General features: G+C 34.6%; 4 protein-coding genes across 4 annotated transcripts; 2 read left to right on the forward strand and 2 right to left on the reverse strand.

The window, feature by feature from the left end:
* Positions 1-20: 20 nt before the first annotated feature.
* LOC102596065 (serine hydroxymethyltransferase 3, chloroplastic-like) lies at positions 21-4,926 on the reverse strand. The gene is made up of 12 exons (XM_006342445.2): positions 4,782-4,926; positions 3,753-4,006; positions 2,606-2,801; positions 2,229-2,403; positions 2,033-2,150; positions 1,844-1,956; positions 1,609-1,731; positions 1,326-1,430; positions 1,079-1,165; positions 901-1,008; positions 481-553; positions 21-401 (listed from the first exon to the last, which is right to left on the reverse strand). The coding sequence occupies exons 2-12, from the start codon at positions 3,958-3,960 to the stop codon at positions 127-129; spliced, it is 1,581 nt and encodes a 526-aa protein (XP_006342507.1). The 5' UTR covers positions 3,961-4,006; positions 4,782-4,926; the 3' UTR covers positions 21-126.
* A 1,238-nt stretch (positions 4,927-6,164) lies between these two features.
* LOC102596388 (uncharacterized) lies at positions 6,165-10,874 on the forward strand. The gene is made up of 3 exons (XM_006342446.2): positions 6,165-6,562; positions 7,821-7,979; positions 10,224-10,874. Exons 1-3 carry the CDS (start codon positions 6,293-6,295, stop codon positions 10,575-10,577), a joined length of 783 nt encoding a protein of 260 aa, XP_006342508.1. The 5' UTR covers positions 6,165-6,292; the 3' UTR covers positions 10,578-10,874.
* A 547-nt stretch (positions 10,875-11,421) lies between these two features.
* LOC102596720 (vacuolar-processing enzyme-like) lies at positions 11,422-17,037 on the reverse strand. Its single transcript, XM_006342447.2, has 9 exons — positions 16,820-17,037; positions 15,262-15,426; positions 15,032-15,188; positions 13,935-14,020; positions 13,636-13,835; positions 13,188-13,236; positions 12,737-12,946; positions 11,992-12,198; positions 11,422-11,843 (listed from the first exon to the last, which is right to left on the reverse strand). Exons 1-9 carry the CDS (start codon positions 17,003-17,005, stop codon positions 11,661-11,663), a joined length of 1,443 nt encoding a protein of 480 aa, XP_006342509.1. The 5' UTR covers positions 17,006-17,037; the 3' UTR covers positions 11,422-11,660.
* A 4,193-nt stretch (positions 17,038-21,230) lies between these two features.
* Positions 21,231-27,909, forward strand: LOC102597046 (protein EARLY FLOWERING 3). The gene is made up of 4 exons (XM_006342448.2): positions 21,231-21,909; positions 22,980-23,752; positions 26,259-26,310; positions 26,579-27,909. Exons 1-4 carry the CDS (start codon positions 21,721-21,723, stop codon positions 27,722-27,724), a joined length of 2,160 nt encoding a protein of 719 aa, XP_006342510.1. The 5' UTR covers positions 21,231-21,720; the 3' UTR covers positions 27,725-27,909.
* The last annotated feature ends 87 nt before the right edge of the window (positions 27,910-27,996 follow it).

Here is a 27,996-nt window from a genome sequence, read left to right on the forward strand (position 1 = left end):
GGGTGGGGGTGGGGGTGGGGAGACAGCATTTCATGCAATCATCCTACATTATCAACTGTCAAGAATCTGCCTGTTATACCATTCATACAACCAGTTTGCTACTGAAAAATCTCCACCAATGTTTCATCACAAGCCGGGCAATGGATATTGGATTGTCAAAGCTTCAACTCTTCTTTGCAGATCTAACACCTTATCGATCAAAGGAAACTCCGGTGAAGTAACAAATTTCATGAAGTCTTGGAGTTTAGAACCAGAGACTAAGCTCTTGGCCTCAATAGTTATCTGCACACCCTCGTTAATGAGGTCTGCAATGGTTACAAACTCCTTCTCTGAGAAACCTCGAGTTGTCATTGCAGGTGAGCCTATGCGTATACCACCAGGCACTAGTGCACTTTTATCACCTACAGTTTCATTGACGGTGTAAGGACAAGATAATAGATGTCAATAATAAATCACAATGGTTAAAGCTTCTAAACTTACCGGCTACTGAATTCTTATTGAGCGTGATTGATGCCATGTCAAGTATTTTCTCCACTCTAGCACCATCAGTACCCTAATTGGCATATGTAGTCGGGTTAATCAAAGTTCACAGGACGAGGTTGTTTGTATCTTGGTGCTTATAGCTGGTAAAACACATATACTAACAAGTAAAAGCCAGAAGGATCCTTTAACAGAGTTTGACGACCTGTTTTAGACTTTCTATATGGATACATTAATCAACCAAATAATATTTGCTATCCAATATTTACCAAATTCATATGCTTGCACTTCAATTCTGCAGTACCCACCAGTGCTTAATAGTTTAGTAGTTCATTAACTACTATTGCGTTACCAGTACATTTGCATGTCCTAGTTGAATTTTTCTTTTCTGGATAAGAAATAGTGTAATGCAGAACTTACCAATGGCCTGAGATCAACTAGGACCAAATGATTGTCAGTTCCTCCAGAGACCAGTTTGTACCCCAACTCCATTAACCGGCTTGCAAGAGCTCTACAGTTAGAGACCACCTGCAAACACAAAAATTATGTTTCCCGCATAAATGGCCACAATCTAGTGAAAAGACGGGAAAATGTTTACCTTGTTCTGATAAGCCTTGAAATCAGGTGATTTGGCATGCTTCAAGCAAACAGCTAGTCCTCCAATTGTGTGATTATGTGGACCACCCTGTGAAAAAAAAACCATGCTATTGCTCGACAAACTCACCACATTATACAACATACAGCTAAAGTGCCAATAGTCCAGGCATTGATAGGTTTTAACATTCCGGGGAGCAAAAGAAAAAAATGTAGAGTAACAATTAGTGTTGAGAGAAAATGGAACTGACCTGCAAGCCAGGAAAAACAGCATTATTGATGGCAGATTCCAAATCAACGCCTAGGACAGGATCTTTCTTGAAGAAGATCATTCCTCCTCTAGGACCTCTTAGAGACTGAACAAAAGCATTGCCATTAAACTTAATCAGGCCAATGGAAATAAAATCATCAAAAATATTTTTGCATTTCATTCTCCATTTGTCTTTTCTGTGATTTTCTTTTTAACTTTATTTTTCGCTGGGTAGAAGGAGCTGGAATGGCTATGCACAATATTTCAAGAATTTTAAATCATACCTTGTGAGTTGTTGTGGTAACAATGTCACAGTATTCAAATGGATTAGCAACTACAGAGGCGGCAACAAGCCCACTGATGTGAGCCATATCCATCATGAGAAAGGCTCCAACAGCATCTGCTATCTTTCGGACGTATAGCAAAAGAAATAATTAGATGCCGAAAATAAGATATCAACAAGGTGAATTATCAGTATGAAACAGTAACTCCAACTAGCAAACTCCAAATATTTTGTACCTTTCTCATACGAGGATAATCAAAATCTCGTGGATATGCACTAGCACCAGCAATAATAAGTTTTGGCCGAAAAAGGGTTGCAGTTTTCTCAAGCATGTCATAATCAACAAGGCCTGTTAAGTCGAAACAAAAATCAGTTTACAATTATAGTTAAAGCTTAATGCATCTACAAAGATAGGCATGCGGTACCTGAAGATTCATCAAGGCGGTAAGGCATGGACTCAAAGTAAATAGATGTGCCTGAAACTCGTCTTTTAGGAGTCATAAATCCATGGGACAAATGACCCCCATGAGGCAAGTCCAATCCCTGAGTGATAAATATTAAAGATAAATATTAATCCATGTAATCTAGAAGACCAACAGGAAGAGACTGCTTACAACTAACCATAATTCGGTCATGTGGATTGAGAACTGCTGTGTAGACTTCAAAATTTGCTGGAGAACCAGATAGGGGTTGAACATTGACACCCCACTGTTTTCCATCTAAGTTAAAGGCTGCCAAAGCCCTCTCTTGACAGAGTATTTCTAACTCATCAATGTGCTCGTTTCCACCATAATATCTGATATAGGGAATTCATTTACAAGAACAAAGGAAGAACGTTGTTAAATAAGCTACACAAAAGGAAAAAAAGAACAAGTTTGTTACCACGAAGAGATTCATATTTCATATCAAACAAAGTAATCACAAAGATAAATAATAAAGAAAAATTAATGTGAAAATGCTCATTTTTCTTATTTTTTTCTCATAGGGATAAAATTTACCTTTTGCCTGGTAGTCCTTCGGAGTATTTATTTGTAAGGCAAGAACCCACTGCCTCCATCACTGCTCGAGATGTGAAATTCTCAGAGGCAATAAGCTCTAAACTCCGAAATTGACGTTCCTTCTCTTTGTCAATTATACCACGAACTTCAGGATCAGCTTCACCCAATCCATAATCTGCAAAGTTGTTCCCAGCACCTAGAAAGTGCAACAGACAGCTTTAAGTAACAGAGCAACAGAATAAGCTAGCAAGCATAATTCAAATTCATCAACTTCAACTATCACATACCACTAGAATGCGGAAATGAAAAGTGCCAAGAAGTGGCTTGACTACCACAACCCTTACATAGGAAAGAGAAGGAAGAGAAATACTATTCAAGTACGAGAACCATGGAACGTTTTCAAGATAAAAAAAAAATGCATTCGTTTTCGTCAACAAAGACGAGTGACATACAATAAAATGTTTCAGAACTTCTGAGTTCTAACAATAATGTCAGTGCCCTGGTTGATTTCAAGAAGATTATAAGATCACAAGCTGATGGCTTTGCATGTACCAATAGTAGATATGAATAAAAGGACATTCACAGACCATGCAGTAAATTGGCAGGCTACCAAGGACTTAATGCAAAACCCCAAATCTGGGAATGTCAATGTGTTCCACATTTCTTGAGTTACGTGATTTAAAAAGTCACGCCAGAGGGCTGTAGGTGCACTAAGTTGGATCATAATTGTCAAGACTCTACGATGAGCAAAGCATTAAAAATGGTCAAACCCTACAACAAGAAGGTAACACATGAAGTAAGAGTGAAACCCCCAAATCCCAATCGACTACACATTAGTCAAAATGATTCAAGAGCTTTTAGCATATATAGCAGTTAGCCAATTATATTACATAATCTTCTAACATGTGCATTAACTAATATGGTTTATGAAATAACTTTAAAATGTAGACAGAATAACTCCAGAAAACGATTTCACACCCACAGAATACAAAAGACCAAACACATCAAAGACTAGTAGTAGTATACAAACTAGAGCACATAGAAAAGCCAAGAAGACACTAAAACGGAAAAGTCTATCACCAAGAATCTGCTGCATAGTTTTTATGTGTATGTACACATGGAATAAAACGTAAGTTTGAAAAATTACCTCCCATTTCTGGAATAGGAACAGAAACTGAAGGAGGCCTTCCTGAAACCAAGCTCCCTTCAAGTTGAGAGGCTTTGCAAGGCTTAACAGACCATAACTTGACCCCATTAAGTTTCACTTCACCCTTTAAAGGAAAAGCTGATCCATTAACCCAAACAGGTTGCTGAAGAGAAGAACCCATCACTGCAGCTCTGCTACAAGCCTCCATATTACCTTATAATACTGTATACAGCCTCTATGTAAACCACCAACTCCTTCACATAGAAAAGAAGAAAACTTTATTCTAGACCGTTCAACTTAATTAAGGAAAAATATTTAAGTACTTGAAAAAGATGAATAATAAATCAAAAAACTGAGCTTCTGATACAAACATTCTTCGTCTAATTTTATCAAACAGAAAGAAGGAATAATGCATAAGGACACAAAATTTCCTCATTATTTTAAAACCTGGTGTCCAATGGCAGAGCAAGCATTTTCACTTTCATTAAGGAGTTTAAAATATGAAAAAGTAAACACACGAAGAAGCAGGATGCTCAACATCTACTATATATCCATAAAAATAATATTAACCATATACAAACAAAACAATTTTATACTGAAGTAGGTTTGATGAACCCCTCACTCCACCCATTATGGTGTCCGGGCCAAACTTGTGTTGTGTGCCTCACATATCGAATACTTGCTACTTCCCAACAACACAAGTATCGGAGAACTCTATCCTCCTAGGTTTGGACATATATGATAAAATCACTTAGTGTTTTGATACTATGCTGGGATTTGAACCTGAAAATCCATAATTCTCAACTCACTTCATTGACCAATTCCCTCAATTTGTATAACTAAAATAAACAGAAAATGAACATCAAACATAACGAGAAAAAAATTCAAACTTGATACAAAATTCACTCTAATTTCTCAATTTAGAATCAAAAAATTTCAAATTTCGCAGAATAATAGAAACGCAGTACAGTACAGAAACACATATAATTCAAACATCAAAAATATTGCTTCACAGATAAGTTTTTTTACCTGGTTCTGTTTTGTTGCTCTGTTTTTTCTAGCTTCGTATCAACTATAAAGTGCTTACAATAGAGAAGATGAAGAAGAAAAAAAAAAGTAAACCCTAGCTAAGCTGCAGCTTATATGGGAAAGCGCGCGCTGAATATTGGATTATGTTAATATAACTAGATGGCCGGTAAGAGTTATGCGGATATTGTTATTGCTATTTTTACTTATCTACGATATTAAATTTATATTATTTTTTTCATTTGTCATTTTTAATATACGAAAAGAAAAACTTATTGTTTTATGTTTAATCTTCAATATTAATTATTGTAGGCAAGTAAAAAGAATAAAAGGAGTATTAGAGATAAGATGTAAGACATGAATTATGAAAAATTATTAGTTACGAATCTAAATTATGTGAAGGTCTTATTATTTTTGAATTTAATTATTGTTTTTTGTGTTAGTTACACTTTTAAACTATGCAAGGAGTGTTGTGTTGGTAGAAGAAGAAAAATGTTGGGTCTTTTAAAACTCGATTTGAGATTAATTACAGATAATCAATAAAAATAATTTTACATATTTAATTTAAGATGTGATATTTTCCGCATAGCTTGAGTTAAAAAAAAAAAAAAAAAAAGGGGACAATTTTAGATATAAACTCAGAGTTGAAAGCATTTTAATAAATCCAAATGAGTGAAAGAAAAGACAAATTTAATTTAGTGAGAAAAATGATATTTTAAAGTAAGAGTTGTGCAGGTGTAGATAATTTGCATCTTTATAGATATATTTATTTTACTGAGTTTCACTTCGAGATAGTACTTAGATTGTTAACGTATTTTTTTGTGGGTCAAAACTCGATAAGGAACTTCGTTATCTTAAAATCGTTATAGTTACTATCGTCTCTCAATAGAACTTCAATCATCAGTTGCACAGTTATCAGGACACTACCTTTTTTGACCTTCCAACATTGTGCACACGTCAACCCCCATATTCAATCTTACGATTTTGCGGAGACTTGTGTTTTTTATTATCAATCATTTAGATCTGATTACCGCGATCCCCTTTGTGAGAAAACATCCTTTCTCTCGAAGTTACGAACTTATTTATTGAGTTTATTAGAGAGAATTATCTCACGCCTCTAGATATTCTTAATTTACTCATTTATATTGATTTCTGATACAAATATCATCTTGCTTGTAATTTGAGTTTTTCCTGAAGAATAACATGGATTACTACAACCTCTTGCATGGCTCGAAATGTGTTTTCTACCTTTTCTTATCTTGAAAAAAAAAATTATCTTGTATTTTTGAATCGATAACCATCTTTCGATTAACTTAGCCTCCTCTATTCCTCGAGATATAGTATAGGAATATTCACTATTTCTAAGTCATGCAATTTTTACAACAAAAAGGGGCTAAAACGGAAAAGTAAAAAACACAAAATCCCTTCGAAGAGAGAGAAACCCAAAGGGGAAAAAAGAGGAGAATTGTCTGAAAAGAGGGGAGCTAGAGAGAGAAAGTGACTGATCGGAAAAAATGGAGGGACTAGAAGGACAAGGTTCAGGGCCACCGGCGGCGAGTCGTTACACTCTACAACCAACTCGATTAGCAAGCGAAGACATACTGTTCTGTGTAGATGTGGACAACGAATCACTTGTTGAAATGAAGGTTGCGGCTGCCGGCGGTAGACCGTACACCAGGTTGGACTCAATTAAGCAGGCAATCCTTCTATTCGTCAATGCCAAGCTCACTATTAATCCAGATCACCGTTTTGCTTTTGCTACTCTTGGCAAATCCGCTTCTTGGGTAATATGTTTACTGCAATTTCTTCAAGCTGATTGAAGTTTGAATTGGGTAATACTCATAATATATGTAGAATTTCAGATATGCAATTGTGGAATAAGTGATTTTGCTATCCTTCCCATAATGTGATAATAGCCACTCTCATTTCAATTTGTTTGTAGGATTTTGACTTGATTCATAGTTTAAGAAAGTAAAATATACTTTTAAATCTTGTGGTTTGACATGTAATGTATCAAAATATCCTCTAATCTTGTGGTTTTAGACATGTCAATTGAAATTAAAGAGTTGTCAAATAAGAAAAGAAATATTCTTTTCTAAAACGGATTAAAAAGGAAAGGAAGGCAGACAAACTGGAAAGGAAGGATTATTAGTTTTTTCGGTTGCATAATTAGGCAGACGTTTTTCTTAGTTCTGGTATAATATGAGGCAGTTATGATACCTTTTTTTTTCTTCAAATGCTTACTACATGAGGCATTCTGATATGTGTATAAAAAAAATAGTTCTTGCTAATATCATGCAAACTAAGTCTAGTATTTAAGTGGAGAAGGGTAGAGGGACGGCCCCATTATCATCGAGTATTGAAGGTGTATCCCCTTCTCTGTCATACCTCTTGAGTTAGAAATGCTTCATGAGTTGTTAGCCATCCAAATCATGCAACTTTAGATGGTGCATTAGTCTTCTAAAGTATTTTCTGTGGCCACACTCTTAAGCTTGTAATGGAGTAGTCTTCCTAGAGTTATTAAAGAAATTCGATGTAGTTAGTGATGGGGATACTTCAGATACTGTTTCAACACGTTACTTTCATCACTATTCTATTGCTATCATACAACTTGTCAAACTTAATCATTGCAAGCATGAAACAATTTGTTGTCACTGGTAGGAATACTTGCTTTTTAAGATGTAGAATCCTGCTTCTTAGCATGAAATTGGTTTGACGGAGTTTGTAAAAGTGTATGAGTGGTTTAGAATATCTCCTTAACTTTGATGCATTTTCTTCGCACTTTCCCCCTTCGCTATTATGATGTATTCCTGTTTGATGAATGATTTCAAACATAAACTTATGCTGCTTTTATTGATGACTTCCAAGAGCTGCTCTTCTATATAAATATGTTCTTATTGTAGTATAAGTTCTTTGAAACTTTTATGTCCTGCTTAAGTTATCTTATCAAATCTATATCTTCCTGTTCCAATTTACTGGTGGAAGATAGGTGGACGTAGAGTATTGTAATTGACTTGTCTTCTCAAATTTCTATTGATGAAGGTTCGGAAAGAGTTTACTAGTGACATTGACTCAGTAGTTTCTGCATGCCGGGGTATTGCAGTAGATTCACCTTGTGGCCATGCAGACCTTACTCAACTATTTCGAGTGGCAGCTCATGAAGCAAAAAAGACACGTGCACAAAATCGGATACTCAGGGTGGTAAGGATGTGATTAGCAATGTGTCTTTTCATTTGACTTTAGGACATCTGGTGCTGAACTTTTTATATTGAGAAGGTTAACATTTGGTTTGCTAAGAAAATTATAGAAGCTATTTTGCATATGAATGACTCATGGTAAATCAGCTACTCAGTTTTGGTGCAATGTAATGAGCAGATGTGTTCTATTTCTAGAATTATCTCTTAGCTATTAATCTGAGCACGACTACTCAAAAAAAAAATGGTTTTGCTTCATCATGTGGTTGATAGTGCTGTAACAATAAGTAATGGTATCTGAGTTGTTAAGTGAAATACAACTTTGATTTTGTGTGTCTCAACCAATATTGAGTCTTCGGTTTCTGAGGTTGAATGTTGCAGAGAACAAGCACCATATGAGTGACTACTCTTGATGCACTTTCATCTTAGCAAACAAGATATTAAGAACACAGCTAGACCAAATATCCTAGCACCAATGTGAGAATGGGGAAAATAATTCTAATTTTGGTAACGTATTTTGGGTTCTTTGCTGAATAAAATGAAAAGATAGTTTCTCAGCATAATCCTTAGTTTGTTCTCAGAAAAGCTAGTAGATCCAACTGAAGGACGAAAGGAGATCAACTACTTGATATACTTGCATTTTACAATTAAATATGTAGTTTTCTTCTTTCCTTTATTTGCTTTATTTCATGCCACTTATACATGCTATTGTTGGAAAGAAACTTCTTCTCTAGTTGATTTAGTCGGGCTAAATTTGCCTAGATTACCAAATTAAGGGATTTATCTTCTTTGTTTAGTCATTCATCTTATTCATTATCAGTCCTTGATTCAGTAGCAGTGAAATTAACTATCATGATATTAGTGGGGGTGCTTATGTATATGTAAAAATAAAAGATGTGTTTTGTTTGTTTGCAATCTCATAGCCACCTTAAACGAGATTTTCATTTAGGAAAACTTGCTGACTTTAAGTTTACAAACATATTGCTTTTCCATGTGTTAATTCTTGCACTAAAACACTTTAAAGCCCAAGAGGTTGGTCTCTCCACTCCAGGGAAAATACCTTATTTAAGGCGACCTAAAGCAGGATACTAGTCTCTAGTATTAAGGTTGACTAGAAAAAATTTAAATAGCTTCCAGGTGGCATTAGCTATATCTAGACTGGGTCATGGGCTGCCAACACGTAGAGAAACAACTCCTATAGTGAAAAGATATTAAGATGAAAAAGAATGAGATCTAATAGTGGGTTTTAGGTAGTTGTTTAGCACGAGGAACAGATGCAGAAAAGCTACTGAAGAAGGGAAGATAAACTTCTTGAAATCATACGAATCTGAGAAAGATCACACCAGTTTGGATTGATGTTAAGTTGGACGTGAGGTATATCTGATAAGGATAACATATGGTGTTTGTCAAGGCAAATGAAGGATGCGACCGAGAGTAGATTCAGGTGTCTATATGCATAAAAGTATCATCTTCTACTTCCTTCTGAAAACTAAAAAGGTCTTTACTTGTATCAAGGTCATATTGCAAGCATAATCACCAGCTGTCACCTCCTTCAACTATCAATTAGTTTTATTGACTGAGAAGTTCTAGTTTATACAGGAAACCTCCAACTACGACAGTGTCAAATCAGAAGTTTTTCTTTTTGATTATTTGAACAATGCTTACTGCTTTTGTGTTTTAAAATTACATTTGAGTTGTGTGTGCAGGCCCTTTATTCTTTCATGTCTACGGTACCATGCCACGTGTAGGTAGTAATAAGTCTGTTACAATAGCAACATTTAAAAGTACTGCATCAATCAGTGGCAAAAGGTTTGAAATTACCTCAAAATATAGCCACATAGAAGCTAAGTAAATCTTTTGAATGTGAGATTCTGAGAGTGCCTAGAAGATCTGTCTTTTCCTCTATCAGGGTTTTTATCTTTCAGTGTCTTGTGGGATCTAAAATGGGTTTTTACCTTCATGAAATTCAGTTATTCTCTGGTAATTTTTATGAGTTTGAACCATTCTCATTTCTCACCAGATGCTCTCTTCTGAATGATTACAACTACAGCTCAGCCCCAAACAAGTTGAAGGTCCGCAATATGAATCCTCACTGACCATGTTTGCTCATTTAAGTGAATCCTAGGCCAATATTATGCAAATGATTATTCGATACATTTTCATAAACATCTAATGCTTGCAAATTTATTCTCTCTCTGTACAATTGGTTGCTAGGAAGTGTTAATTAACATGTATTCTCTTTATTATGCAGGTACTTCTATATTGTAGGTCATCTATACCACCACAGCATCAATGGCCTGCTACCCAAAAGCTCTTCACTTTGGACGTAGTTTACCTTCATGACAAGCCTGGACCAGACAATTGCCCTCAAAAGGTGTATGATGCCCTTGTCGAGGCCCTGGAACATGTCAGTGAATACGAGGGTTACATATTTGAGAGTGGTCAGGGGCTTACTCGTGTCCTATTCCGTCACATGTGTACACTTCTTTCCCACCCTCAGCAACGTTGCGTGCAAGATGACCTTGACATTCCCAAGTCCCTTACAAAGAAGTCCTCTGACTCGGCACCAACTGATGAAAATGCTGTTGTTGTCTCTAGCCAATGATATCATAAGCAGTTGACTAATCAAACCAACTCTCTATAGTTGTACTGTTTCTAATCCTTCTTGTTTTAGTGTTCTATGGAGACGGAAACTAATGTGGGTAGGTAATCTGGTCAGTATGTCACCCCCTACCCCCACCCCACCCCTCTTCCTTTCCAACTCCACTGCTTTCCTGTATAGTAATCATTTTGTTGTGAAGTCTTAAGTCAGTCTAAGAATACAAACGGATCAGTGTTGATGAGCTCTCTTCTTTTTTCCATTGCAAAATCATCTGATCTACTGTTGTTTCAAGGCCTTTAATCCTTTCTTTTACTATATAGAAGTAATCTTGTTTTTAGTTACGTGAGTAATTTCCAATTTTTTGTGTCTGAATGAAGACGTTGTTCTTGTTTTCTTTAAGATACTCTTCGGAACAACTTCACACACGTGGTGTTTGAAGTTTCATATGGTTGAAGTTCAAGCATCTAAGGTAAATAATTGTAGAAAATTGGACACGTGTAATAGATAATGGTTGTCCAAATAACGTGCCTTGGTGACATTCTTACATATGAATTATGATACATCTAGTATGCCTATTATTTTTGGCATATCTCATCATTGTGACAATGGGAGCTTAGAAGCAATGGTAATGGTAAAGTTGTCTCATGTGACTTATAGGTCACAGATTCAAGTCATGACAACTGCTAACGTAGGATGCTTTGTTTATGGGATATGACTATGATTAATGAAATTGCAAAGAATCTGCACACTGGTGTAACTCTCCCTCCTATCGTTAAGATTTCCATTCATCAATGGGTTCCCTTTAATTTATTCGAGGGAAAAATCCCATATTATGGAGGACTTGCCATTTACTTGCAATGAGAAATGTGCTTTCAAATATAATCAAGACCATAAGTGGTGCTTTTTCAGCTGTATTTACAGAGCACCAATTTACAAACAATACATTAATTCTGATTACCAATAATGGTAGACTTCAATAATACCAGGATCAAATTGCAATTTGCAAATAAGACACGAAATGACACTGATAACAGCAACTATTATTATTACCAGCATCAAAGTGAGAAACTGCACATTCCATGGCGTTTACGCACTAAAGCCCCTGTGGAGGGAACTCCAAGTATTGGAGGGGATGCTAGGACAAGCTTGTACTGATGCCTCCACCATCTGCTCCATCTGAACTCCAGCATTACAGATATTGGCAATGGAACGCATGTGTTTCATTCCATATTGGGATAACGATCCACAGTGTGACTCAAATGTTCTTACCTGTAGATATGATAGATTAGTTTGATTTCCAAGGCACAAAAGTCGCAAAAAGATAATTGTGTTCCATGCATTCAGTCAAACTACGATGATGAACCAAATCTCAAACAATTAAGAGTTATATGAGATTGCAGTTTTTTTTTGTGCTTACAAAAGATTTAAGGCAGGCCCAATCATCAACAAGAGGCTGACCAGCAGATCGAACATGCTTCAGCACCTCAGGACCTTTTTGAATTCCAAACAGAAGCTTACCAACAAGGGCAATGCGCTCATCTAGGTGCATTCTGTGTGACATAGCTTCAGTGAATTGTTTCTGAGCTTCAACTTTCCGAGCAGAGCCTTCAGGAGCCTTGCGGAACTGCCAGCATTGAGGAAGAATAGGAAGTCAGCAAGAAAGCATTTCACATCAGAGGCACAATGGCCACTCAGCTCGTTATGACATCATAAGCAACCGAATTGGGCACCAATTTTCAATAATGCAGCCAAATGCCAATTAATACATAAACACATAAGGACCCACAAATTACAACGTGTGACTTGCTAAAAATAACTCTTGCAGCTTAGCACAACCTTGGAACACCACTAAGTTTCCCGCCTGTTTAGCATCACTATCATTCATAAATGTAATGCTAGTGTCTTTTTGGAAACCAGCTATACCACATTAATTATATGGTTATGAAACCATCCATGATGGCAACATGGTGCAAAGATATTTTTTAAAGAGGACATGCTGTTAACTAAAATGTGCTTTAAGATTCAACAGCTTTATTTCCTGCTGGTTTGTTATGTAGTATTTGATATTTTTGCTTCTTATGTTTAGTGCAAACTCATTTTCCTCAAACTCAGGAATCTCTGAGTTCTACCAGAACACTAAGAGGGCGTTTGTTGGGGCATACCTTGTCCCAGAAATGTAAAAGATCTGCATCACGCTGGTTGACAGCCTTTGATGATGCCCACAAGGAGTTGTCATCTACATAAGTGTAGTTATCATTTGCAGGATTTGTACCCATAAACCTGAATAGAGACTCCATACTCAGTTGTAGATCACCAAATTGCATGACATGGGAACCATAGGCAGTATTTCCATTAGCAGTTCTCTTTTTGACCTGCAAAAAAACAGCAGTAGAGATGCAAATAGACAAAATAATTAAAATGTCATCATAATAAAGGATAGAGAGAAACTATATCATTGGATCGGTACTTGTGAAATCCCTTTGTTCTTTTCTCTTTTAACAACACCAATACATTTGCTTCAGCATTCTAAATTCCTTATTTTGTTATTATTTTTACTTTCTAAACTACCACATCAGCTAGATGACCTAATTCTCAATGTCCAAAAGTACTTACCAGGTGATACTGCTGCCTCAAATTTTCAGTCCGCAAATTGTGCATTTCACTGCACAGAAATAGAAACACAAAATGGTTCAGCAACAACGTATAGGACTACTGTGATCATTTATAAGCAGAACCATAATTCTTTAAACATAAAATCCAGATCATAGTGTAAAATCCAAATTTGAAAAGGACATGTAACGGAAACAGAAATCCACATATAACAAGTCCCTCCTTGCATTGGCAAGTCACATGCATGCAATTTTGTTTCCAATTGACACATTCTTCCGCATGGAATATAAGAATAATTCTGCCTCTAAGATTGAGAAAATAATAAATCAAGAGATCTCAAGAATTTCAGGCAAAGCCAGAGAAAAAAGGACAAGAACACACTTCATAGTCATTTAACAACAAAACAAGTAAAACTCAAAATCATCCAGCAAAGTTCAGAAGCTGCAGGTACCTGTCCTCCATCCAGGAAACAGCATACAAATCACCCAGACAGGTCTCATATTCAGGGGGAGGACTAGGATATTCTCCGGGACAATAGGTTCCCCAGCTGCTCTCTTCAGCATTTGAAGCTGTTGTGGCATAAATATTTAGACCCTTAGGAAGAAGTCCTTCAAATATACTTCCAGACTCACAAGCTTCAATGTACAATACCTGGAAATAGTAAGTAAAAGAAGAAACAATTAAAAAATAAGAGAAAATACGAAAGTAGCTTCACAAATATTTAAAAGACAATTGAATATAACAGCTCACCAAGCTTTTATATGTCCCAGCGGCATGCTTCTTTTTCAACACAGCAATCAGATCATTTGCATATAGATAAGGATTGGTAGGCATCCCTAGTACACATGACAGTATAGCAGATATGTAAACATAGCAGTGATATAATTTATCCAACCTATAATTCAATAAACCAAGTTTATGAAAATATAATTGACTGACAGCAAACATGCAGAATTAAAAGGAGGACATTCTAGTGGTCCTAAAAGTTCCTTAAACGTTTTTGAGGCTACAAAACTTATGAAACCTGTGGTCTTAAACATGTCATAGCCTTCTTGTGGCTATAAAAGCTTCTCATCAAGTAAATATTGAAATGTGTCATTCTGTTTGGAACTGGCTAATAAGAATATCATGCCAAAGTGGAATGAAGGGAGTATCTGTTAAAATTCACTTCCAAGAAAATACCACTTTCTTATTGATCCACACAACATAGAACTACAGACATAGGTGCTCAATTCAAAGCTTGATGACTGAATGTGAAAGTGGTTCATGAACAGATACTACAAAGAGATAAGAAAGAGAATATGTTGAGTCCTTCTCTGGCGACATATTCACCATAGATATCTATATTACAAAAAATCAGACATGTGATTGTCAATTAGGATGAAAGAGGAAAGGTTAAGCTGTGATATTGGATCCATGAGTATAAAGTGTTCTTTTTGTTTTTCTTAGAGATTTTTCCCCAGACATTTTTTTTAGTTTGGGATTGGGGAGAAGTTGGATTAGGGGACCATTACCATAATTTCTATTGGTGAACTAATTGGCAGGCTGAACTCAAAAACAAACAGAATGTTCAAAGGTATAAGCAGATTCAGCAGATAAGAGAACCAGAGATAATAGTAAATAAAGATTATTTGCTTGCCTAACTAGAAACAGAATGAATAGGTATCATCTATTTCTCAAACAGTAGAAAGCAGTGAGATAATGGTCAATAATATTCAATACACATGACATTCTCGAGGTGCAGACTCAGATGCAAGCCTTCAAAAATTTCATGACGAAATTAGGATAAAAGCGCAAGATATAAAAAGCAAAGCAACAACCAAAAGAGGCATACATAAGCTACTTACCAAGCACCCCAGGGCCACCATGATCACTATAGAATATGAAAATATGATCATTTGGACCACTATTCACCACCTTTCCGCTACCTCCAGTAAGTGCAGTTTTGTTACCAAGGAGAACAGTTAAAAAGTTGTGCACATTAACATCATCTCCCGTGTAATCCTGCCTCGAGATATAGCACATGAGACAGGAGTATAGTTTAGGCATATACTAAATGATGATGAAAAACACCAACCTTAGGAACTCCTTCGTAAACATCCTCACCAGCAGGACTATTAATGATAACTCCTGGTCTTGGGTTCTCTTCATGGTGAGCAATGTCATCATACATGAAGACAATAATATTTTCATCTTTGAGACCACCTTTTCTCAATAGCTGATATGCATGGCATACATCAGCCTGATACAGAAGTCAAGGTCGACAAGGCTTATCAGTAAATGTATGAGAAAAGAAATATTATAGAGACACTCCCTAATAGTTACAGTTAAGAGCCGGTTTATTCCATTCTCTAGTCCCAAATCTAATCTATCAAAAGAAAGAAACTGTTGTCTTAGCAAAACTTTTTACAAACTGATTCGGTTTTAACTGGCTGGTTGTCTTAATGGGATGCGTTTCACAAACTTGGAAAGCTACCACCATAGATTTTGAGAGTAATTTTTGTAATGTTATCTTCAAATATCAGTTTGGCCATGAAATTTGATCAAACTCTGAGCTTCAATATTTTCAAGTTCCCAAGAATTGGCTCAGACCAGTTTTGGCGGGTTTGGGACTTACCCTCACAAATTTCAATTTTTTTCCAAGTAAAATGCATGTCCAAACACAACTTCAAATTCCAAAAGCTCAAAAATTCAAGTTTCAACTTCATAATCTATAGCCAAACGGGAGCTAATAGTGATGAAAGTCTTTGTTTATAACCTTTAATTCTAACAAGTACTGCACAATACATATAACCAAAGTCCAAATTCCAATAAGTGCAGTATAACCCTTTACGGAATCATCCAAGTGCAGTATTTTCTAGCTCGCTAGCTCATTCAACCAAACAAAGAATAAATTATGCAAGCATCTCAATTTTCATTTAATCTCTTAAACATAACATCAACATAGATTTACTGAAAATTTCCCTCCTTCATTTCACCAAAAACAGCAATAAAGACAATTATCCAAGTGCACTGTTTCCTAGCTCACAAGCTCATTCAACCAAACAAAGAATACATTATCCAAGCAGCTCAATTTCCATTTATCTCTTAAACATAACATCAACATAGATTTACTAGAAATTTTCCTTCCTATTTTCACCAAAAACAGCAATAAAGACAATATCCAAGTGCAATGTTCCCTAGCTCACTATATCATTCAACCAAACAGAAAATACAGTATGCAAGCAGCTCAATTTTCATTCATCTCTCAAACATAACATCTAACATACATTTACTGAATTTCCCTTCGTAGTTTCACCAAAAACAGCAATCATCTATAAAAGACAATTATCCAAGTGCAGTGTTTTCTAGCTCACTTTGTCATTCAACCAAACAAAGAAAACATTATGCAAGCAGCTCAATTTTTTCATTCATCACTTAAACATAACATCGACATACATTCACTGAAAATTTTCCTTCATATTTTCACCATAAACAGCAATCATCTAACACCTACTATTCAAAAAAAGAGAATTTCTAGATATTACAAAAACAAAACGAAGTAGATCGGAAGAAAAACACGAACTCACACTAATTCAAAAAATTCAAAATCAAACAATAGTATTTCTAATATGCAAAATATACGAAATAACCACCTGATGTCTATAATTCCAATAACCATTTGATCCGGCAAGAAGGACGGCCCATCTGGTTCCAACAGAGTCATCTGCGACATCGAAGAATCTGGAGGCTTCCGACGGAAGTTTCAAAACATTACGTCCTTCGACGGCGGCAAGGACGGCGACTCCGACGAGGATGAAAACTCCGGCGACGTGAATCATTATTATCGGAATTTGCAATAATATAGTAAAGTTTAGTTTCTGCCATGGATATTATATAATACAGAAAATATCTAATAGCGATTGACGTGGACGGCTGAGATTGAAAGAAGTTTTCTGCTATCTTACGCAATATGCCTATTTTTATTCTTTAAAGTCAAGTGGAGTGGGTGATACATAAAGACACAGTAATCAACAATAACTCGATATTTGTATTGAATTTCAATTAATTTAGATTTGTGTTATCATATTATAATTTTTTTTACATTCTATTTAAATGGTTGTTACAATATCTTTTTATATTATATTGTAAAATATAATTTTAATGAATATAATATTCAAATTGATTATAGCAATTTTCATCGTTACATAATATCATACATCAGTAATTTAAAAGTTATACCTATAAAAAAAAGTAGGAGATAAAGTAAAGTTATGATAAAACATAAAATGTAATTATGAAATAACAAGTAAATCTAAAATGGGAGGAAAAAAAAAAGCAACATTACGGTCATAATCGTCATTAATAATAAATTTAATTATAAAGTATAATAAAATATTTTTAGATACTCAAAATAAATATTTATATTTAACGATAAAATACAAAAGGCAACAACCATCCAAAACAACTTGTCCAAGTAAACACGAGACACATGATAAAACTTGTCTCACATGTATATATTTAAAAAAATAATCTTTTAATTATATATTTAATATTTTTAATGTGTATTTTGAATTTGTTAAAAGTGAATATGTTTAGCCTTTATTGATATTTTACAAATTAAGTGTGTTAAATTTAATAAAAATTGTGAAAATGAAGATTTAAACATAACTCTAATAAATTTATTCAACTCAATTCAACTTTTTTACAAAACAATAAGTTGTTTTATTTTTTTGTGTGGTATAAAAATACCTCGAAAGTTATAAGTAATTGGTTCAAGTTGTTTAAGTTCGATTGATTTGGTAGATTTTCATAATTTTTATTACAAGTTTGTAATTGAAGTATTATATGATTATAATTCTTACACTAAAATTAGGATTATAATTTAGATAACTTACTTCAACATTTATGTGAAAATTTTATCTGAAATATAGTCCTTATTTTAGTACTAATTTTAGTTATTATCTTCAACCAAATATGAAATAATTTAATTTCAAAATTTAAATTGGGATAACTCATCAAATGTCTTGAACAAAATGACCCCTAAAACTAATTAAGAGTCTAAACGAATAAGGGTCATGATAAGGTGGTAAGGCAATCATTCATTTTTGTCAGTAACATACCCTATACGAAGACTTTCTAATATAAATTTAAATTCAGTCAAATTTTAATATAAATATCGAATATCAAAGATGAAAAAAGAAATTACTTATTTTATATTGTTACATATATCAAATTTTATGTTTTTTTGTGAAATATCTGACTTTGTCATCGTAATCACAAAATAATGGTGATGAGCATACCACCTTGGCTTGCGGAACTCTGCACATTTGGGGTAGAATTTGGCATCTTCGACTATGTACAAATCACGTTTTTGTTAACTTCAAATTATTGTGGTTCTTTTTTGATAATATAATGACTACTCGAACATTTTGTTTTTTACAAGAAAGTTCAAAGTTTGGACTAATGTATAGTACAAGTTCGTAGTATGTAAAATATGTAATAAATGATAGTCATGTGAATTGATTAATTAATTTTGAGAAATGGTTAGAATATGTTATTCATTAATAATTGTGTTAAATATATTCTTATTGTTACAATATTGATTCAAATCGTGATTATTTTATATATATAAAAAATGCTTAAATTACCTTTGAACCTTGCGAAATAGTTTAGATTTGTTTTGGATTTTGAAGGCCTCATTCTCTTTCTATAGCAACAATGTTTTCCTCTTCAATACTTAAAATTTCTAATGATAGTGTATCTATCTTTCAAATTTAGATAAGTTATCCGCAAATTTCAAATCATCTTAAATAAAACTTAATTAACACTGACTTAAATTTTTACATTTTCCGAAAATCAATTAACACAATTCTATAACTAATCCTTCTGAGATCATTAATAGCAAACTCAAAGCTTCAGAACAACCTCATAATGCCAAAGACTTCTTATTCAACATTTAGCTTCTAATTTATTCGCAATAATGTTATGGTAGTTAAGGGTGGGTTATATAGTAGGTGAGGGGCAAAACGGTAAAGATAAAAACGTGAAAGAGCCTATTTGAATGAGGTGGTTATGTACAAAACTTGTGTGTTCTTTTGTAAGTGTCGTTGATGTGAAATGGTGGATCAGCAACAATTCGAATAACTTTTTAAGAGCGGAAAAAATTATAGTTCTGATTCATTTAGTAGATGGGTGATTGAGAAAAATGAAAAATGAAATATCAAATTTGTAAAGTTTATAAACACATGGTTTGATCATTTTACAAAGTTTAAGAGCAAGAGCTTACATAATTTTTCAATAATATCACGTGAATTGAAACAACGCTTTTAATGACAAAATTTGCAATAACAAGTGAAGATATATACTTCGTCTATCACCAAATTCATTTGAATTACAAAAGAGTAAGCAAAATGCTCTTCTCAAGATTAATCTACCCTAAAACAATCAAGATAGTTTATTATATCAAATACATTTTTATTGTGGCCTTTTTTTGTCTTTTACAATAATGTCTACTCAAACATCTTGTATTCACAAGAAAGTTCAAAGTTTGGACTGATGTATGTAAATATGCACTAAATGATGTCATGTTAGTTGATTGATTAATGGGGAAATATTTAAATTAGTTATTAAACTTTTGGGGAAGGGTCCAAATATGTAATTCTTTAATAATTGTGTCAAATATATTTCTATCTTATGGGACTAATCTAAGTTATGACATTTTTTCTTAACAAGGAGAAAAGCTTAAATTTGTCCTTGGACTTTGAAAAAAAGCTTCATTGTTGTTGTGATCAGTGACGGGGTCAGGATTTTCAATAAAGGGTTCAAAATCTGAAAAAATAGACATATAAAGTAGTCGAAGAGAGTTCGACATCTACTCTATATATCTAAAAAATTATTTTAACCATGTATAAATCATATAATATTCCGTCGAAGGGGGTTCGGATGAACCCCTAATTGTAAGGTGGCTCAGCCACTGCTTGTGATAGTATTATCATCCTCTTCAACACTTAAATTTTTTAACGATAATGTATTTATCTTTCAAATTTAGATTAGATACCTACGAATCATAAATTATCTTGAATAAAATTCAATTACCATTAACTTAAATTTTCATATTTGTCGAAAAAACTCAATTAACACAATCCTATCACCAATCCTTTTGAGATCATTAGTAGCAAACTCCAAGTTTTACAACAACATCATAGTGCCAAAGACTCTTTTTTCAATATTTAGCTTCTAAATCATTGGCAATGATATTATGACAGTTAAGGGTGGGTTATAATGGTTAAGGGGCAAAGCGATAAAGATGAAGGTGTGATAAAGACTATTTGAATGAGATGATTTTGTGTCAAACTTGTGTGTTCTTTCGTAAGTGTCGTTGATGTGAAATGGTGAAGTAATAGCAATGATTTTTGAATGATTTTTTTTGAGTAGAGAGAATCAATTAATATAGCGATGATTCATTTAGTGAATGAGTGATTGAGAAAAATGAAATATGCACAAATTTGTGAAGTTTTTAAACAGATTTTTTGACCACTTTACAAAGTTCAAGGGTAATGAAACTTATATAATTTTTCAACAATGTCACGTAAATTAGAACAACACTTCTGATGACAAAGTTTGCAATGACAAGTGAAGATATATGCTTTGTCACTAAGCAGATTTATATGAGCTACTGAAGAATAAACAAATGGTCTTCTCAAGATTGATCCGCCTTAAAATAATTGAAGAAGTATATTATATTAATTGCGCTTAAAATATAAATGAAAAGAATGGAATAAAGTATCGTTTTGAGAAATATAACAATTGAAAATCTTAAAAACTCCTAGGTTCTCAATTTTAAAGAATTTTTTGTCAAGATGACTAAAGTAAGTGCCTCTACATGAGATTCGAGTAACTAAATATGAATCGATACCATAGACATTCCGATAGCGAAAGAGATGAAAGACACAATCTTACAAAATCAAAATAGGACAAACAAACTAAATTATCGGGAGTAATCTCAACTGAATATTTTAATAATCCTACTAAATAAATACTCCTTATTGGATGTTCTCCATTTCTCTCTGTTCTATCCAAGAAATATTGGGTCCTCCAATTTTGCACTTTTTTGCCCCTTCCATTTTCACACAGTCGTTTGATCTTTTGCCGACTTTTCCAATTACTTCTTGTTTTTTTCTTCACTGTTATCTCTTCCCTGATATTATTGTTCTCACCAACAAGCCCTCTTACCTGATCACAGAAAAATACAATAGTAATTTTGAGAAAGTATACATCTTTTTTGCTTCTGTGTGCTTCAGAAATCTCTTGATTTCTATGTAAAGAATCTGTTTTGGGTTTCTGGGTCGGTAGAATTCTTGTTTTTTCTGGTGGGTTTTGCTTGGTTTTCTTCAATTTTGATTGATTTTGTTGAAAAGGGCAGAAATTTGATGTAATTGGACGGATTTCTTTGAATTTTGGAACTTGAATGTATGGTAAAGTTTCCTTTTTTTGGATTGAATTAATGAATGTTGGAGATTGGGTGAACCTGTTGAGAAGCTATTAGGGGGAAGAAATGAAGAGAGGAAAGGGTGAAGAGAAGTTAATGGGACCTATGTTTCCAAGGCTTCATGTTAATGATACAGAAAAGGGAGGTCCAAGAGCACCTCCAAGAAACAAAATGGCTCTTTATGAGCAGCTCAGTATTCCTTCTCAGAGATTCAAACATGGGATTTCGAATAATCCTAACAATGCAAATATCCAGGTATTCAAACTGAAATTTATCCCTTTTGCTGAGTGTATATAAGTAATATATGTGAGCTGATTCATTAATTTGGCCAATAGAGTTGGAATTAGCTTTGAATGTATGATATTCCTTTTTGCTGAGTGTACATGAGTAACATATGTGAGCTGATTCATTAATTTGGCCAATAGAGTTGGAATTAGCTTTGAATGTATGATATTCCTTTTTGCTGAGTGTACATGAGTAACATATGTGAGCTGATTCATTAATTTGGCCAATAGAGTTGGACATTAGCTTTGAATGTTATGGTTTACTGTTATGATTGGTAGCTTTTGATTTTAAGTCTGTTGTTAGACCTGTTTAAGATAAAAGAGTTCATTTTTATCCTTTTTGAATTCTTAGTTTTGTTTTTACCCAAAAAAAACACTCTTATAGGATAGGATGGTTGTTTTTCTCACAGGAATTGGGTTAAATTGCAATGAGTTGCTGAAGAATTGTAACAGAATCAATTGTCTTAACTTTGTGATATTGTTTAAAATCATCTAGATCGACTATTGTGTGCCAGCATTATTGAGATAATCACTAGATGATATGCACACCGTTCGCTAACCTCCTTTGTTTTGTTTTATTGGGAAAAAGGTTGGGGTGGCTAGACACCACTTCCATTGGCATGCTTTGCATAACAATGAGGAAGTTAAGTATTACCTCAAAATTCTTAAGTTCTTCACCTTAATGTTCCAGCAGGATGTTATTAACTAATTTATGTGATTATCCTTCTCTTAAAGGTCTGTTGATGAGAATTTGAATTACCTCATTCAATTAAGTAAATGGTTTTGTCATTTCCTTGCTTTCTTTTTTCTGATCTTTTTCTTGGAAACTAAAGATAATGTACTAGTAGCAAATGGACTGTTACATCAAAATGTGTTCTTAATGTAAGCTGGTATTACCTTTAATCTTTATGCAGTTTAGAGGTTTCATGATGTTATCTGTTTCACTCCGGATTTAATTTATATTTTTTGTGCATGCTGATTATGAATCTTGTAGATGCTTGAATGTATGACCTGACTGATTTAAGCAATTAAATTGTGCAGGGGAATGGACGTGAAAATGATGATTTTTTCTCAGTACAACTTCCTCCATCAAGACATCCTACTGAAAATCCACATTCCTGCAGTTCAAATTCAAAAACTCCTTTGCTGCCAGTTGAGTCTAACAAGAAAACAGAAGAGGATGACTTCAGTGTTCCTGTATTTGTTAAATCCAAGGCGGGCCAAGGAGATGGAAAGCTTTATAGTACTCTGGATGGTAGAAAGCTCTCTGCCTCTACTGCAGTACTTTCGGGGCATTCTAGAAAAGACTTGAATGACGAGAACTCCAAACAGATCGCCGTAGGCAGAAAGATTTCGTGCAACTCTACCTCAATTCCATCAATGGATAAGCTAGATGATGTTCTGAAGAAAGCTGATGTACAATTGCAATATGAACCGAGAGATGACCCTGATAATACTTTTGGCATATTTTGTAAGAATGATCTCCTACGACCGGAATGCAGAGTTGATTCTCAAGTTGGTGGCACCATGCTATCTGAACCTGTTAGGGTTGTTGATAATGGTGATTCTTCTCTTCTTGTGAAGGATGTTGCATCAAAAGAGCAGATAAGTCCTAATAATAATCACAGTAATGATAAGGAATCAAAGGAAGACAAGGCATCTGAATCATTACAAACAAAAATTGTGGACCAGGGTGACGACTTATCAGAGACTTCCATGGTGGAATCTATATCTGGAATGTACATATCTCCTGACGATGTTGTTGGGATAATAGGTCAAAAACATTTCTGGAACGCCAGAAGAGCTATTGCCAAGTAAGTTCAACTGTTTTGTATTGGCTTGGTGCATGATAAGTATTTGAGCTTGACATTTGAATTTTATCATCATATGTGAAATATGAGTCTGCCAACTCTTTGGTAGTTGGGTGGATGATCTTGTATGTTGGCTTTTGTTTTAAACTTGATTTCCACTTAACTGATGGTGTACTTCCAAGTGCTACTCAGATCATCATTTATAGAGAAAGTGACCAGTTGACCTCTATGTGTATCCTCATGGTATTTTATGTAAATGAGGTACGTTCTCCTGGAGTAATTTTGCATGCTGTAACAACATTATCTGTTCTGTGAATGTATTACATGTTCTCTTGAAATATCTGCCTACTTTATCAGTTAGGTCACTTGTTATTCAGAATGATCCCGAAGGATATTTATCACTTGTTAGACATCTGTTCCTACTTAAATTTGACATTTGAACTGCAATATGTTTTATAAGAAGGACCTTGTCAGATAATGCATCTTGATAATCTTTCGATGTCATGATCTAGTCTTGCCACTGGGTGCAGTTTGAGTGGCATGTTTAGTTGAGTGACATGAGCTTTGCTACAACATGAAACTCCCCCACATAAATAGTTTAATTTTTAAAAAAATTGTAGTCTACTTCATCATTTGTTTTTGTAATGCTAATGGTCTTTATTCAATTAGAGCTTTCTCACCTTATATTAGGATATTTATTGGTTTTTGTTTGTCTCTGCCGGGGGTCTTTAACAATTTAGACCAAGTGGTTGCTGACTTGGTGCAAGTGGATGGAGTGTGAAAGGTCTCAACACCTTTGAATGGGATGATGACCCTTTTGAATACTACCTCCTCTTGTCCATTATAAATGACCTTTTAGCTCAAAAGAATTGATCCAAAATAAGTGTCTTCGAGAAATCAAGAAGACATTAATTTTTTTCTTTTCAAATCATTTCTTGTTCTCTCTCTTGCAAGATTGAATAAGCTCAATCAAATTTGACATTCCCATCGCCTCGCCCTTACAATGGAATTGGAATTCAAGCTCAATTAGAAATATATAAATTTCGCCTCAGTTTCAATGTCAATGTGTTAAATTCAATCAAAATAGATGTTTGTAAGCCAAGAAAAACAATTAAAGCTACATTATAAAATTTAAAGAAACACAAAGTAAGTGACTACATCCAGATCACTATTGAGGAAACTAGAAACAAAACTTAACTGAAATAATTGAAAAGTATTTATACCATTTTAGGATCACATTTCAATTGAGCAAAAAATCGGTTTTTCCTTTAGTAATCAACACATTAAACGAATATCAAATCCATCTTGTGTTGCTACTCGACAAAATTCTTCATCATCAAGATAAATATATGTTCTTTGCATTATCTTACTGAATGAATATTGGATAACTTCAGTATCCTCATGGCCATTTTGCCTTGATAGTAAGAATAATTTATAATTTATTCAATGAAGTATGACCTTACAATGTCTTTGGTTATTCAAATTACCGGTTTTTGTCTCTGGATTATGGAAGCTCTGTTACGACTCTTTTAGCTTGTTCTTATGTGATTTAGGGGAACATACCAATTTTTCTAAAGAAGAGTTAATTTCCTTGTGCATCAAACCCTGGATGGGCTATAACAACTTAAAGCTTAGATTCTTATGAAGTTTCTGAAAAGGCAGTTCCCTAGTCTCTTCGTTAGAACTCATATATTTGTTTTGCTAATTCACTACTAGAGCTCGACATATTTCTTTTTCCATATGTCTCTATTGTTGTGTGAAAGAAAAAGATATTCAAGGAAAGAAATTGAAGGAGAAAATCAGTCCAGTAGATACATGTGTATAAAGAAACATAAATATTGAATAAAATTAACAGGAAAACAAGGAGAGAGGCAAAATCGGTTTTCCTTGCTTGGGCTGGTGATCCCCTCTGTTTTAATAAGTTCACATGAACAAAATTAGTTCGAGAGGCAAAATCTGGTGCTAGCATACTGATGCATTTTAATGACTTCTAAAGCTCTAATTTCAAGGTGCATCCTAGAACTACATAAATGGGTTATGCTGTGATGGAAGCTGTCTCCACCACATATTAGTGCTGTAGGAAAGGTCATCATGTTGACAGCCTTATATTTTTTGATTATGATATAGAAGAGATGTTGTGTGTGTGAAATCCGTAGAAAAACGGGAGGCTTTAAATATGGCCTTGTCTTCTGAAGCTCTAGAATTTTTTATCACCCGGTTGGTTGTCTATTGCTGTTTTAGGTTCTCGTTTGTTCAAGCGTCTTGATGGAACTGACTACTTTTCAGATGGGTGAGGATATCCATCCCCTTTCTTTCATCAGTATTTGTTGTTGTCTCGTCTCTAGATTAACTTAGTGGTATTCTCTCTTTAAAATTGTTTTCAGCAGTGCACTAGTCTTTTTCTTTTTCATTTTTAATTGATAATTTTTTTCTCAATGCACTTGAAAGGGCTAACTTCTTTCTATTTGTTAATTGGTTGTTTGACGTTTTCCCTGTTGTCCTGGAACAGCCAGCAAAGAGCGTTTGCGGTTCAAGTTTTTGAGTTGCATCGTCTAATAAAGGTGAGGTAGTTGTAGAGGCTAAATTTCTCATAGTATCAGAATGCAATTTTGTACTGTAGACAATATAGATGTCATGTTGGACTGGATTGATTCATTACAGAGACAAGAGGAGTCAGTCTAGTCCTATGATGTAAACATTTTTAGCACTATCTTGGGTGCTGTGCCTTTTGAACTAATAAACTTACATATCAGAAAAACACAATTTACATTTACTTTTTTTCTTATTGAATTAAGTAATTCTGCTGAAGCTTTTGTGTAACTATAACAGGTCCAGAGACTCATAGCTAGTTCACAAAGCATGCTTGAAGATAGTGCTTATTTAAGCAAAGCTGTAAAGGATTCATCTGCTAAAAAGCTTCCGTTGGAGTATATTGTCAGAGATGGTCACAATGTTTCGAAGCAGAGGAAGAATTTTGAGAAGCCAAACACTAGGATGGAATGTTCTGCGGAAAATACAGTAGGCAAACCTGTGAAGGATTCATCTGCTAAAAGACTTCCGTTGGAGTATATTGTTAGAGATGGTCACAATGTTTCAAAGCAGAGGAAGGATTTTGAGAAACCTAACTTTAGTATGGAATGTTCGGCTGAAAACACAGTGGGAAAGGCATCCTTCTCTTCTGTGCAAAATAATAGCCAGCCTTCAAGCTACAGTTTGTTTCCAGGTCACCTAATAACAAATGACTCCACCATGGGTCCTTGGAGCTTCAATCAACCCTCAGGGCACCAATGGTTGATCCCAGTCATGACTCCTTCCGAAGGACTAGTATACAAGCCATATCCTGGACCCGGAGTCACAAGTTCAATCTGTGGAGGTTATGGACCCCCAGGATCGACTCCGATAATCGGAAACCATGCAGCTCCATCTTATGGAATTCCAGCTTCTCATCATCAGTATCAAGGAGTCAGAATGCCTTTTGCACCTCCAGCTGGTCACAACTACTTTCCTTCGTATGGCATGCCAGCCATTAATCCAGCAATCTCATCTTCACCTGTCGATCAATCAAGTCAGTTCGTTGCTCAAGGTTTACAAGGTCAGTTATCAGGAGGAGGAGCTAATTTTTCTGTTCAACGTCAGAACTCAAGTAACATGCCAAGCAATAAGAATGGGACAGATGTGAAATCTCATTCCTATAGAGATGCTGAGATGCAGGCCAGCACTGCAAGCAGTCCAAGTGGAACAGCTAACAAAATAATTGTGGATAACGCCACAGAGCGAAGAAATGTTCTTCCTCTATTCCCAACTTCTCCAGCTACCAAGAACCCGGATATAAGCTCCCAACCTCAAGTTCCTAGTCATCATGCTCGAGTCATCAAAGTCGTACCTCGTAATGCAAGGTCTGCCACAGAATCTGCTGCTCGGATTTTTCAGTCTATTCAAGAAGAGAGAAAACAATACGACTCTGGTGTTAATTAATCATCTATAGACAGTAGTTATCTAGTCATGAATGTGACCAGTAGTTCATTATGATGTGTTTATGTATAATTTCTTGTAACCTTTTAGATAACAATATTGTAACTGGAATTTATTTGGTAAGTGAGTCATTTTGTAAATAACATACTTACCTTGTAATTATATCACTATTACATGATTTTTCTTCCTGGTGTTGTATACAGAATAGTGAACGTTGTTTTTAAACCCTCATATAAGTTATAATTTATTGGTCTTTTGTTTATCTGTGTTGAGGT

The sequence above is a fragment of the Solanum tuberosum genome, unplaced genomic scaffold (genome assembly GCF_000226075.1).
Source record: "Solanum tuberosum cultivar DM 1-3 516 R44 unplaced genomic scaffold, SolTub_3.0 scf00034, whole genome shotgun sequence".
In the NCBI taxonomy this organism is placed as follows: domain Eukaryota; kingdom Viridiplantae; phylum Streptophyta; class Magnoliopsida; order Solanales; family Solanaceae; genus Solanum; species Solanum tuberosum.